The sequence below is a fragment of the Equus asinus genome, chromosome 10 (assembly GCF_041296235.1).
Source record: "Equus asinus isolate D_3611 breed Donkey chromosome 10, EquAss-T2T_v2, whole genome shotgun sequence".
Taxonomy (NCBI): domain Eukaryota; kingdom Metazoa; phylum Chordata; class Mammalia; order Perissodactyla; family Equidae; genus Equus; species Equus asinus.
The window spans coordinates 10,238,547-10,250,632 of record NC_091799.1 but is presented as its reverse complement, the minus strand read 5'-3'; the positions used below and the strand labels follow the sequence as shown (position 1 = coordinate 10,250,632).

The 12,086-nt window shown below is 66.8% G+C and overlaps 4 protein-coding genes across 5 annotated transcripts; 3 read left to right on the top strand and 1 right to left on the bottom strand.

The window, feature by feature from the left end:
• Nucleotides 1–168: 168 nt before the first annotated feature.
• Nucleotides 169–2,180, top strand: LOC106822785 (ring finger protein-like). The gene has a single exon (XM_014828152.3). The coding sequence runs from the start codon at nt 313–315 to the stop codon at nt 1,336–1,338; it is 1,026 nt and encodes a 341-aa protein (XP_014683638.3). The 5' UTR covers nt 169–312; the 3' UTR covers nt 1,339–2,180.
• A 652-nt stretch (nt 2,181–2,832) lies between these two features.
• On the bottom strand, nt 2,833–4,036 carry RNF208 (ring finger protein 208). The gene has a single exon (XM_014828165.3). The coding sequence runs from the start codon at nt 3,791–3,793 to the stop codon at nt 2,996–2,998; it is 798 nt and encodes a 265-aa protein (XP_014683651.1). The 5' UTR covers nt 3,794–4,036; the 3' UTR covers nt 2,833–2,995.
• Nucleotides 4,037–4,189: 153 nt separating this feature from the next.
• Nucleotides 4,190–8,572, top strand: CYSRT1 (cysteine rich tail 1). 2 transcript variants are annotated; one of them, XM_044778306.2, is made up of 3 exons: nt 4,190–4,325; nt 7,228–7,496; nt 7,846–8,572. In XM_044778306.2, exons 2-3 carry the CDS (start codon nt 7,385–7,387, stop codon nt 8,271–8,273), a joined length of 540 nt encoding a protein of 179 aa, XP_044634241.1. In that variant the 5' UTR covers nt 4,190–4,325; nt 7,228–7,384; the 3' UTR covers nt 8,274–8,572. The 2 variants fall into 2 exon arrangements, with proteins under 2 accessions (XP_044634241.1, XP_070374338.1); XM_070518237.1 differs by lacking the exon at nt 4,190–4,325 and adding an exon at nt 6,442–6,961.
• A 1,847-nt stretch (nt 8,573–10,419) lies between these two features.
• RNF224 (ring finger protein 224) lies at nt 10,420–11,359 on the top strand. Its single transcript, XM_070518236.1, has one exon. The coding sequence runs from the start codon at nt 10,559–10,561 to the stop codon at nt 11,213–11,215; it is 657 nt and encodes a 218-aa protein (XP_070374337.1). The 5' UTR covers nt 10,420–10,558; the 3' UTR covers nt 11,216–11,359.
• The last annotated feature ends 727 nt before the right edge of the window (nt 11,360–12,086 follow it).

Sequence of the window (12,086 nt, the reverse complement as noted above, 5' to 3'; positions counted from 1 at the left end):
TGGAGAGGGGCCCTGGAAAGGAAGGAAGGAAAGGGAAGGCCCTGGGCCAGGTCCGGCAGGGAGGGGGTGAGGCCCAGGAGGTAGGGGGTGTGACGGGGTGGAGGAGGGCGGAGGGGGTGTGGCCAGGAGGGGGAGGGTGGATGCTGTCCCAGCCCCTGGGAGGGGCCTTCAGCTCTGGGAGGAGAGTTCCTGTCGGAGGAGTCAGGCAGGCTGGCCTGCCCAGCACTGCTGCCTGGAGTCAGTCTGTCTGTTGGTCAGTCACTGACACAAGTAGGCTGTGGCTGCGGCCTGGCTGGGGCGGATCCGGTGGGGATGGCACAAGCTGGCCCAGGGGTCGCCTGGAGCTGGCACAGCGCTGGGGCCCAAGCGAAGTTTACTTTCGGTGGGGCACGGAGCCCGGAGGAAGCGGCAGCTGCTGCGAGGTCAGTGCCAGACCCCGCCCCAGCCCCTGAGGACCACGCTGACCTTCCCAGCCTCAGCCACCCCGTCGCCACCCTGGGGTCCCAGCCCACCCATCCTGACTCCTGCTTCCGGGCTCCCACCCCTGAACTGTGCCCTTGGGTCCCCACTTACGGCCCTGCTGACCCCAGCTCTGGGCTTGCCAGTCCACCTTCGGCCTCCCTCGGCTCTGAGGGCCTGGACCCACTGCGCCAAGTGCCAGCAGATGAAGGGTTGGACAGTGGGGCTCTGGGGAGCTCCCAGGGTGCCAGGACTCCGGACAGTGAGCCCCTGCTGGGGGCCACAGCCCCAGCCTGCCCCTGGGCCGGGTCCTTGGGGGAGGACAAGGAGAAGGAGCAAGGGGAAGAGGAGTGCCCCATCTGCACGGAGCCCTATGGGCCCAGTGAGCGCCGCCTGGCCCTGTTGAACTGTGGCCACGGCCTGTGCGTGGGCTGCCTGCACCGGCTGCTGGGCACGGCCCCCAGCGCCGACCTGGGCCGCGTGCGCTGCCCGCTGTGTCGCCAGAAGACGCCCATGCTTGAGTGGGAGATCTGCCGGCTGCAGGAGGAGCTGCTGCAGGCCGACGGGCCCCAGCGCCCCCCGCCCCCCATGCCCCCAGTGCCCCCCCGCCGGGGCCCTGGGCCCTGGGCCTCCCTAGAGCACCGCTACCAGCTGCGCTTCCTGGCAGGGCGTGTGGGCGGCCGGGGCTGCCTGCCCTTCCTGCCCTGCCCGCCTTGCCTAGGCGCCCGGCTATGGGCCCTGCGGGGACGAGGGCCCTGTGCCCGCCGCCTGGCACTGCTGGGCCTGCTGGCCCTCGAGCTGCTGGGGCTGCTGCTCATCTTCATGCCGCTCATGCTGCTGGGGCTGCTTTTCATGCTGCTGGACCGCTCCGGCCGCTGAGCAGCACCCATGCCTGGATAGCCCTGCCACCAACAGACCAGGAGGCCCAGACTGGTTGCCGCGTCCTGAAGCCTCAGTGCCACAGGGCCTTGGGAGCACCTTGCCCTGAGGCTTGATGACCAGGCCGGAAAGCCTAAGGTTGACCAGGGCACTAACCTTCAATCAAGACCCAAGACTGGGACCCAGGGCCACCCAGAAGCCTGTGTTCAGCGCCTGACCCAGCCAGAGACTCCAAACCTCCCTGCTGTCCAGAGACTGGCCACCAGTGCCCAAGGACAACGCTGGAGGAGGTCTGTGACCAGGCACCTCAATGGACAGACATCATACTGACACTGGGCCGTCTCCACCCCAAGCCAGGCCCGTCTGCAAGGGGGCACAGCCCACACGACAGTGAACAGTGCAGGTTCCTTGAAGAGGGTGGGGCCCTGGGCAGAGGCACCTGCAGGCCCCCTACCCCCGCCCCCTTGCCACCCGTGTTCCAGATAAGGGCCAGTGTGTGTTCTCTGAAGGTCACGGCAGCCAAGGGGAGGGACCCTTGCTGTGCAAGCTCAGCCCACAAAGGGCCTCCTCCAGGCCGGGTCAGGACCCAAGGGGGTGGGCCCAAGCGGCTGGGGGTCCAGCACAAGCCCCTGAGGTCAAGGGACAAGGGCCCAGCCATGCCTCGGAGCCAGAGCATGCAGGCTGAGGCCCGACTGCCCTGCACCCTCACATTGCCGATCCTGGGGCCTTTGTCTGAAGGACGGACACAGTCCGCGCTGCCTCCTGGGCTGGTTGGGGCCACGCTGAGCACTGTGCCTGGCACTAGAAAGAACTCTCAATAAACAGCTGCCTTGGAGCTGTCACTCCTGCGTTGTCACCACCACCTTTACTCTGTCTTCACCATCCAGGTGGCTCTCCTCCACTCTCCTCCATCTCCAAATCCAGGTCGTCCGAGTTCCAGACAGGAGGCCCCTGGGTCCTCGTACCTCACCACGATCACAGCCAGTCCTGGTCCCAACCCCAACTCAGACTGGCCCAAGGGCCATTCCCACACAACCTCAGAGGCCCAGGTGGGCACCAAGAGCCAAGCAGACTGACTTGTCCCCCACATAGCCACCCCCACATTCAGTGGCCAGTGCAGAGGAAACATCCTCCCTTTGCCCAGCTAGGCCCTATCTGCACACCTGCCCACTCAGTGCTGCCCAGCACACACAGCCTGCTGGCTCTGCATGGATGTGTGGAGCATTCACGTATACATATGCACGCATGCGCACACACACACACACACACACACACACACACACACACACGCACACACACTGGCAGGCCCAGCCCTTCTGAGGGGCATGCCGGGCCCAGCCTGGCCCCCAGCGAGCAGAGCAGGCTGACCCCAAGCACACTGGGCCTCCCTCTGGCAGCTCCAGGCTGGACCCTGTCTGGGTTGCGGCTCTCAGCGGCCCCCTGGCCCAGGTCTGGGCACAGGGCACAAGAGCAGGCTTCAGGGAACAAGGTGCAAACTTTGGCAAAGAGTTTTAATGGCAAAGTTGGCTGCAGCGACAATGCCACATGGGTAGGGGCCAGAAGCTGTGATGGGCGAGGGTCAGCGAGTGACAGGGCAGGGCCGGATCCCTGACCAAGCGGCGAGTGAGAATGGCGGGCAGTGGCGGGCGGGCAGGTGCTACATGATGGAGCAGGCAGACAGCGGGTTCCGCACGTGGCAGGTGCAGGCGGCCCCACAGTACTGCCGGAAGGTCTGGTAGCAGCTGCCCTCGGGCTCGCCCCCCCACTGGCCACCGGCCGGGGCAGTCAGCGCCTCGGGGGGCAGGCGGCTCAGGATGGACGTGTTGACGGCCAGTGCGGCCAGACCGTAGTCAGTGAAGAGCACAGTCTCGCGGCGGCAGGTGGGGCAGGAGATGAACTTGTATTTGGGGCAGGACTCATAGAGGATCTGCAGGCACTGCTCACACACAGAGTGCAGGCAGGACAGCACACGGGGCCGCCGCTGCGTGACGTTGTACGTGTGCCCGCAGGTGGGGCACTCCAGGGGCTCACCTGCAGCCGGTGCTGCCATGGCGGAGGCCCCCGAGGTGCCAGGGCCAGGCCTGATAACGTACTGATTCACGATGACCTCATCCGCCGGTGCCACTCGGGGGAAGCCCAGCTCTGCACTGCCCTTGCGGGGCCGACGTGGCAGAGGTGGGGTGCGGGGCGTCCCTTCCAGGGCAGGCATGTCTCCCCCACATGCCTGGTTGACGATGATCTCCGTGTCTGAGGGCCAGGCGCGCTTGGGTGCCAGAGCAGGGGTGGGCCGGGGTGCAGGTGGGAAGCAGGGGGCGGCCGCCTGCAGCTCGGGGAACTTCTCAGGATGGACAATCTTCATGGCCTCCATCTTGAGGATGACATGAGGGCCCTTCAGGCAGGACATGAGGAGGCCCGGCCAGCCACTGCCCACCTCGGGCCCAAGGTCAGACGGCATCCGGCTGTCTCCTGTCAGACTGGGTGTTTGGGTGGGTAGGGGCGTTGGGTGGGGCCGGGAGGGAGGAGAGGGGGCAGCATCCTGGTCCTGCCAGGCCTGGTGAGGACCCGGGCTGCCCTGTGGACTCCTGGGGGCTGCTGGTGAGAGCTGGGGCGGCAGGGCACCCCCCAGTGGCCACAGCGGCTTCTCTGGTCCAGTCCTAGGAGAAGGAAAAAGGGGCGGAGGAGGGGGAGGGAGGCGGGGGCAGGGGGGTGTGGGGGGCTGCCCTGGGCTGGAGGTCTGGCCCAGGGGCTCACCCAGGGTCTCCAGCTGCTGAGGATGGCGAGGGGGCGTGGGGGGGGCTCCCCCTGCAGCCGAGGTCAGCAGTCCCCGGGCCGGGACATCCGGGCAGGCAGGGGCTAGGTGGGCCCCATGGCTCCAGGACAGGGCGCCCAGGGAAGGCAGTTAGCCTGAGCCCTGGCTGCGGGTGGACCCGGGCCGCGGGCTCGGCGGCGACGGGAGCGGAGAGGCCTGGATCAGGCCGGAGCTGCAGGTGAGAGACAGCGTGAAAGCAGCGCCCGGACCCACCCTCACCCCCACCCACGCCTTGCACAAAAGACCAGGCGCCCGACCTCTGACCCCGACCCGCGCTAGATTGGGAACCCAGCCCCTCCCCAGTCCCCGCCCCCGAGACGCGACCCCTGCCCGGGTGGGGAGGGGCGGCGAGTTGCGACCCCGCGGCCATCTGGCCCCGCCCGCGCTCACCTGCCCCAGCCTGGCGTCCCCGGGCCGCGCGCCGCCGCCGCAGAGGTTGTCTCAAAGGCAGGCCCCGATGCGGCGCCCGCGCCTCGGCCCGGCGGCTCCCGCGGCTCCCGCGGCTCCGGCGGCTCCGCGGCGACCTCGGGCGACGGCGCGGCCGCGGCGGCTCCTGGGGGCGCGGGGCGCTGGGCGCGGGCGCGGGGCTCGGCGCGGCGGCGGCGGCGGCGGCGGCGGTGGCGGCGGCAGGTGCGTGCGGAGCGTGGCGCGCTCTGCGGCGGAGGCGCGGGGACCGCAGTGCGCGCGGCGCCCGCCCGCGCCCGCAGCGCCACCCCCCGTCTGGGGACCCGCGCGGGGTCCGCGGGGCGGGGCCAGTCTCTCGGCCGCCCCTCGATCCGCCGCCGACCCCCGCGCCCCCCTCTCCAGCCTTCCCCACCCGTCCTCCCCTGATTGACCGTGGGTCCTAGTCAAGTCTCCCCTCCAACTCTGGAAGGGATATCCTGCTTTTCGCAGCCCGATGCCTCACAATGCCAGAGGGAGGAAGGGGACGGGAGCCCAGAGTGGTGGGAGAAAAGCTGGTTCCCAGGGGCCCACCCTTGGACTGCCTTGTGTCGCCCCCGGGGAGTCAGGGTATCTGCTTGTCCTTCCACTCTGCCCCCAGTGGTCATGCCTCTGGAGTTCCCTGCTCACAGGTGCACCCAGGTTGTCCCCAGCGCTGGCAGGCTCAGAGGCCGAGGTGACCATTAGTGGATGAGTGGGGGTGGGCAAGCTGATATCAGAGGAGTGGAGGGATGCAGGGGCCGTGGTTGGGAGAAGGCTCCAAAGACAGGACGTTTGGACAGATGGGTGGGGTGAGGCGTATGTGGAAGGTCAAACAGACGGGCTAGACAGGCCGCAGTGGAGCAGCCCACGGAGGACACACACCTACCAGGGTGGGGTGGCCCTTTCCGGCATCCCATCAGGTCAGCACGTGTCCTGCTGCCACATAGTTGTGTGCTAACCTGACCCCACCCAGCAGAGGCCCCATTCCTTTCTGCTTCCTGGTGAGGCCAGGCTTCCCTGCTCCCCTGGGATGCACCTTGCGTCTGTGGGGAGCCCTCAGGTGAGAGGGAGGAGGAAGGACATGCTGGCAACAACAGGCCAGGGGGCCAGGGCTGCAGGGGCCTCCAGAGTGCTGTCCCCTGACCCGCCGCAGCCACCACACCAGTCCTGGGCTCTGCACCTGACCCTAGACAGTCCAGCCCCTTCTGGCCACAGACCCCTCTCCTCCGTACAGGCCAGACTGCACCTGGCTAGGCCTAGCCCGTGTCCTGCAGGCCAGCAGAGCCCAGAGAGGTCGGTGTTCTAAGTGAGGGAGCCCGCGTAGGTAGGACAGGCTGGAGGAGCGTCCGTGCCCCAGAGGGCCGGACTTGACGACTGTGTGACCTCGGGCTAGTGTCTGGGCCTCAGTTTCCTCCGCCATTCAGCGAGAGCAGGAGCCTGGCGGGAGGGATGGACAGCGAAGGCCTTATGGGGCCCTGGCATTAAGGTGGGGCAACTGAGGCAGCCCAGGCCAGGGGAGGGCTGGGAGTCCAGCCTGGGCCACGTGCTCTGCTGCCCACCGACCCTGGGTGCGCACCACAGGAGGCACAAGCCACCCGGTCCCACCCCTCCCCCGAGGCCGCACCCCGCCCCTAGGGATGAGGTCCCGCCCCGTGCAGCGCCCCCGACTCCGAGCCCACCCGAGTCCGCGCCTCCCGAGCCCGCGGTCCAGAGCTGGGGAGGCCCAAGCCGGGTCCTGGACCGTCCGAGGCCAGCGGACCCCGAACCAGGTCTTTAGGGGAACCCTCGAGCGCGGAGGCTTCTGGGGAATAAAGTTCCCACCGGCCGCCCCAGGTCTGTTTCGCGCATGCGCTAGCCCCCACCTAGCAGCAAGGGGCGGAGTCTGCAGGGGCGGGGTTTATGGCGCCTGCGCAGTGGGCTCTGTCGGCCACCTCTCAAGTCTGGGGTCCCGGGCCCGGTTTCCCCACATCCGGTGCCGCATCGGTAGAACTCGTGTCCAGACCGGTCTAACCGGCCTCACGCAGGACCCGGTCACCCTGACCTCTGGGCCACGTCTGACTTGATCCCGCCCTTCCTGGGGGTTTCCCCAGGCGCCAAGGAATAGGGGTGCGGGTCCGGGCCGCACCCCACTGCCCCGGCCGCCCCAGGGGCTGCTCACCAGTGCCAGGCCCAGATCCCAGTGCTCACAGCCATCGTCACCCCACACACAGCTACCCTGTGTGGCGGGCGCTCTGCGCCACCTTACAGATGAAAGTGGGAGTGGGTCCGAGGGCCAAGGATGGGAACGCGGGGGCGGACTTGCCCCCAGCCCACCAACCAGAGAGAAAGTGCAGTTTCAGAAATGAGCTGGAAATGTCACTTGTGCATGAAGCCCATGTCGCCAACTGTAAGGTAAGTTTTATTGGCAAAGCTGTGTAAATGAAACATTTATCAGATAAAAAAACAGCAAACCTCCCAGTAGTCTGTGCTCTCACCGTTTTGGTCTCTGTCTGCCAGGTAGAGGCTATGGGTTCCAGGGAGGACCTCTGACCTCTGCCCCAAAGCAGGGGCTCTGAGGTGTGTGAGTGATGGCTAGGGTCGGCAGACCATCTGCAGGCCTGGCATTTGAGGGCCTGACGGCAGGCTCACCTCTTGCCTTTGTTCCTGGTGAATTGCAGATCCCTGGAGGGCCCAGGACATGCTCTGGATGCATCGAGGCTGAGTCACCGGGACTGGTGGCTGCCGCCCACCGGAGAGGCACGGGTGGGCAATGGCCTGTGCTCAGGAGCAGGGGCCTCCTGAGATCCTGGGAACCCCATCTTTGAGCACCGCCCCATGGCCCCGCCCCTCCCCAGGAGGGAAAAGGCGGCTGCTGGTGGCTCAGCTCACAGGCACTGGGACCTGGCCCAGAGGACAAGAGGACAGACTGCTGCCATCACCACTTCAGGTGGGTCCTAGGCCGAGGGCCTTCCCTACACTGGGTTCTCCCATGGGACCAGCTCAGCTGCATCTCCCAGCCTCTGCCAGGCCAGTCCCTGCTCCGGGCAGGGCACTGCCACTCTGGGAGGGGAAGGACACCTGGGGGGTGGCTGGGAGACACCGGCCTCCCGCTCCCTCACCCTCGGCTCAGCCCCATGCACACGCACTGACACACAGGCCTTGCACACACACGCTGACACACAGGCCTCGCATACTCTGTATCTTCACAGCCTGGCTCTTCCTAGGGTGGGCTTTCTTGGGCTGCAGCCATTCCCCTCCAGTGAGCCAATCTGGTCTCCTCTGCCCACCCCTGCCAGGCCGGGCCATGGATCCCCACGAGATGGTCGTCAAGAACCCGTATTCCCACATCAGCATCCCCCGGGCTCACCTGCGGCCTGACCTGGAGCAGCAGCTGGAGGTGGCTCCCTCCTCGGAGTCGCAGCCTCTGCCTGTGGGGTCCTGCACCCCGGAGCCCACCCGACTCCTACAGCCCACCGAGGAGGCCCTAGGGCCCAAGGGCGCCAAGGGGGCCAAAGGGGCCGCGCCTGTCCAGGGCCAGCAAGCCTGGCAGCAGCCCGGCAACCCCTATGGCAGTGAGCAGCGCCCTGCAGGACTGACCTATGCTGGCCTGCCACCTGTTGGGCGTGGTGACGACATCGCCCACCACTGCTGCTGCTGCCCTTGTTGCTCCTGCTGCCACTGCCCTCGCTTCTGCCGCTGCCACAGCTGCTGTGTTGTCTCCTAGCCCAGCCTTCACCGGGCTGGGGGGCCTGCCACAGGACCCCTAGCACAACAGGCCCCATTCTCTGCTCAGGCGGCCACAGCAGGGCCTGGACGTTTGGGGAAGCCACTGGGCCACTGTCATGGGCATCAGCCACTTTCCAGCCTGGAGAGGGACAACTGCTCACCAAGAAGGCCAACATCTCCGCTCAGGCCCCTTGAAAAGGAGCCCTGGGCACTGGCCAGGATGGCAGCCTCCGGGGACACCCTTGACCACCTCCCTCAAGGCCCAGGCCCCAGGCAATAAAGTACAGTGAGCTTTGTTCTGGCGACTCTTCTCCCTTGCTGCTGCCCCCTTCGGGACGGGTCCCAGACTGGACCACACCACAGGCCCCCAGCCTCTGGGACTTTAGTCGGGGGAAGCCACTGCCTCATGACACTCTAAGCTGCGCTGCAGGCCTCAGGTCTGCCCAGAGGCTGGACAGGAGGGGCGAGAGTGTGTCCCCTGCTTTGGCCCGGCCAGGCCTGGGTTCAAGCTACTCTGCATTCTCCAGGGCCAAGGCCGAACCTGGGAGACAGGGCAGTCCCTGAGTCAGACAGCAGGAGGATGCCGTGTATGGAACCCGGGTGTGGAGCCACAGGAAAGGCCTCCAGGAGGAGGATCAAATTGGCAGGATGGTGGTGGGTGGGACTGGTGCTGGCGAGTTTCTGGGAGTGGGAGCCGGGGCGGCCAGGACCAAGCCCTGCCACCCGTGAGTCACTGCCCTACCTCACTGAGGCATTCTTCTGGTTTCCCTTGAAACATCTGAACATCTGCTGTGCGGCACCCAGGCCATGCTGCTCACCCACTGTCCTGCCTCCGGGACCTGGGCTTCCTGGAGAAGGTGGGCAGAGAAGGTCCTGGGCCAGGCCTGGCCCTTCATCTGACCGAGCAGCATGGCATGCCTGGTCAGGGGCGTGCAGGAGCTGAGGTGCCGAGTGCTGGCATTGTCTCACCACTGGGGTGAGGCCAGGAGCGAGTGGCGAGGCCAGCCCTGGCACCCCGCAGTTTCCAGGGCCGGGCAGAGATGGCTGGAGTAGGAAGCCAAGCCAGGCTCACAGGACAGACAGGTTTTGGTGCCAGCCCTCCTCTGACCCATGGTGACTGACCACACAGCAGGACCAGTCTCTGGGTGTGGGCCGATATGTCACTGGCCTGACTGTGCAGGGACTCACGTGTGCCAGACTCCCGGCCTCTGCGCCATGGCCAGCCCCCACCAGAGGGTGACCCCACCCAGGCCAGCCACAGAAACCCGTCTGACCAGTCCGGGAGGCTGCAGACTGCCAGGGCGATAGGAATAAGGAGGGGCCCCTCTGGCCCTTGGCTCCCTCCCAGCCAGGTGGTGAGGGTCCTGGGACCCCATCCTGACTCTTCTTGACACATCCCTCCCTTCTTGACACACCCCTTTCTCCTGGCCCGGTCACTAGGCTGGCCCCGGGGCTGCAGCCAGGCAGATGCCAGGAGAGGTGGCCTCTGATGCAGGCAGCCCGGGCTGCCCAAAGCGCCCTGTGCCTCAGAGAGCTTCTGGGTGGTCCCTGGGTGTGAGTGGGGATCTCCACACCTGTGCTTGAGCGCCTTCTTGGGGCTTTGCATGGCTGGCTACTACCCTGTGATGAGAACATGACAGACCCAGCCCAGGCAGGGTTGAAGATGCCGGGATAAAGCAATAGGGACATGCACACTGTGACTGAGCTGCGGAGGAGCAGAGCCCTCAGGGATCTTAGTCAGTGGGGGTCCTGGCAGGCTTCCTGGAGGAGGCAATGCTTGAACCAAAAGCTGAAGAACATGCGTCGGTCACCCAAGGCGAGGCCAGGTTTATGTGGGCGAGCATGAGGGGGGCGGGTTTGGGCGGGCAAGGCGAGAAGAGAGGCCGTGGAGAGCAGCACAGCATCAGAGCCAGGCCTGGGTCTGGGCACGGATGGGGCTGGCAGGACTGAGTGGGGGGCACCTTATCTCCTGCAGTGATGGTGGTTGTGGTGGATCCAGTTGCAAGCGCTTTGTGGCTGAAAGGGGAGCCCACGCCTGCCCATAGCCACCAGCTGACTCGGCCGGGCTCGGCCAGTAATGCGAGCCCCAGGGAGGGAGCCGCAGGGCGCCCTGGGTCCCCCCCCACCCCTGGCCACCCTCTGGCTGGGCATACCACCCAGCAGAGCGGACGGTGCAGGTAAGAGAGCCCTGGGGCTCAGGCAGGCTGGCGTGGGTGGGGGCTGAGCAGGAAGGCCACTGAGAGGGACCAAACAGGGGGACAGGATGCTACTCAGCCAGCAGCCATGGGAACCCAGGCTGTGCCCAGAGCCTGGCGTCTGCTGGCCCCACTGGCCACCACTCACCCTCCCGGGTCTGCAGAGACCTGGACTCTTGTCCTCTGGAGTGGGCTCCCGGTGCCGGGCCTGCCCATGAGGGGCTGTCACAGAGGCAGCGGGGTGGCTGCAGCTCCCCTGCTCACCTCCCCCAGGATGCTGCAGCCAGAAGGTCCCCAGGCCTCCGAGGAGGGGACAGCTGCTGGGACCCGGCGGGGCGACTGCATCATCTGCTACTCGGCCTACGACCTCACCGGGCACCTGCCACGCCGCCTCTACTGTGGCCACACGTTTTGCCAGGCGTGCGTGCGGCGTCTGGACACACGGACCAATGAGCAGCGCTGGATCCCCTGCCCGCAGTGCCGCCAGAGCACGCCCACGCCCCGTGGAGGGGTGGCCATGCTGGACCTCGACCTGGCCACCTTCTTGGCAGTCAAGGCTGAGCGGGAGCCATCTCACATGGAGCCCCAGGCCCCTGCGCCCCTCAAAGGCAGCACTGCCATCACTCAGCAGCCGGCCAGGCTCTGCCCCACCTTGGGCCCCCAGCCCGACTTCCCACAACCCAGATGCTGCTGCTGGGGCTGCGGCAACCTCTGCTGGGAGCCTCCAGGCAGCCCTGAGGTCTGAGCTCCGGCCACTGCTACTCCTGGCAGGGGAGCCGCTGCCCGCAGCCGGCCTGCCTCAGGACCTCTGCCTGCAGCACGGCCCACCCAGAACAGCCTGGGGGCAGAGTGTCCTGGGAGCTGCCCAACACGGACAACCCCGGCCACAGACTAAGGTTGGGGCCTGTGCCCGTAGCACCGTGAGACCCTGCGGGTGACCTCCTGCCTCTCCTGGCCAGGATTCCCAGGCCACAAGCTGGCCTGACTGCATGGGGGCTGGAGGGTGCCTCTGTCAGAGTCGCCTGAAGGCCAGCCCGGCCTGGACTCAGCTCAGAGGACGGCTTCTGAGGGGCAGGGCGGGCCAGGCTGTCCCTGCTGGTGCTGGAGCAGGTCTCCCCTCCCCTGTAAGACGTCCCTGAGGGGTGATCTAGGAACAGAGGAAGAGCCACTTGCCTCGTCCCTGGCCTGCAAGGCAGCCTGTGAAGTTCATTCACTCAGCAAAGCTCACTGCACTGCCACCGTGTGTTGGGCGCCGTTCCAGGAGGGTCCCCTGCGGCCACGAAGTCACCCCTGTGACAGGTGTCCAAGGAGAGGGCCCTAGGTAGGGCCGGCTCTAGGCCCAGAGAGGGTGGGGACCTGCCTCAGTTCACACAGCTCAGTAGGACTGCACCCATGCTGGGCCCTTTCCTGGCTCTCAGCTTCCTTCTGCCTCCCAGTGACCACCACACAGACCCTTCAGAGGGACCAGAGTAGCTGCTGGAGGCTATGGACGCAGACGCCCCCCAAGTCAGGCTGCAACATCTCCATCCTCACCTGGGCAGGAGCTGTCACTCAGGAGCCCCTGGGAGGGACTGCGGGGCCCACCCTGGGCAGCGGGTGCCAAGACGGGGAGGGAT

What these genes read in the sequence shown, in the direction of transcription:
- LOC106822785 (XM_014828152.3), top strand. Translation starts at nt 313, where the DNA reads ATGGCACAAGCTGGCCCAGGGGTCGCCTGGAGCTGGCACAGCGCTGGG.
- RNF208 (XM_014828165.3), bottom strand. Translation starts at nt 3,793, where the DNA reads ATGCCGTCTGACCTTGGGCCCGAGGTGGGCAGTGGCTGGCCGGGCCTC.
- CYSRT1 (XM_044778306.2), top strand. Translation starts at nt 7,385, where the DNA reads ATGGCCCCGCCCCTCCCCAGGAGGGAAAAGGCGGCTGCTGGTGGCTCA. An exon ending in TGCTGCCATCACCACTTCAG is followed by an intron (nt 7,497 to 7,845) that starts GTGGGTCCTAGG and finishes CACCCCTGCCAG; the next exon opens with GCCGGGCCATGGATCCCCAC.
- RNF224 (XM_070518236.1), top strand. Translation starts at nt 10,559, where the DNA reads ATGGGAACCCAGGCTGTGCCCAGAGCCTGGCGTCTGCTGGCCCCACTG.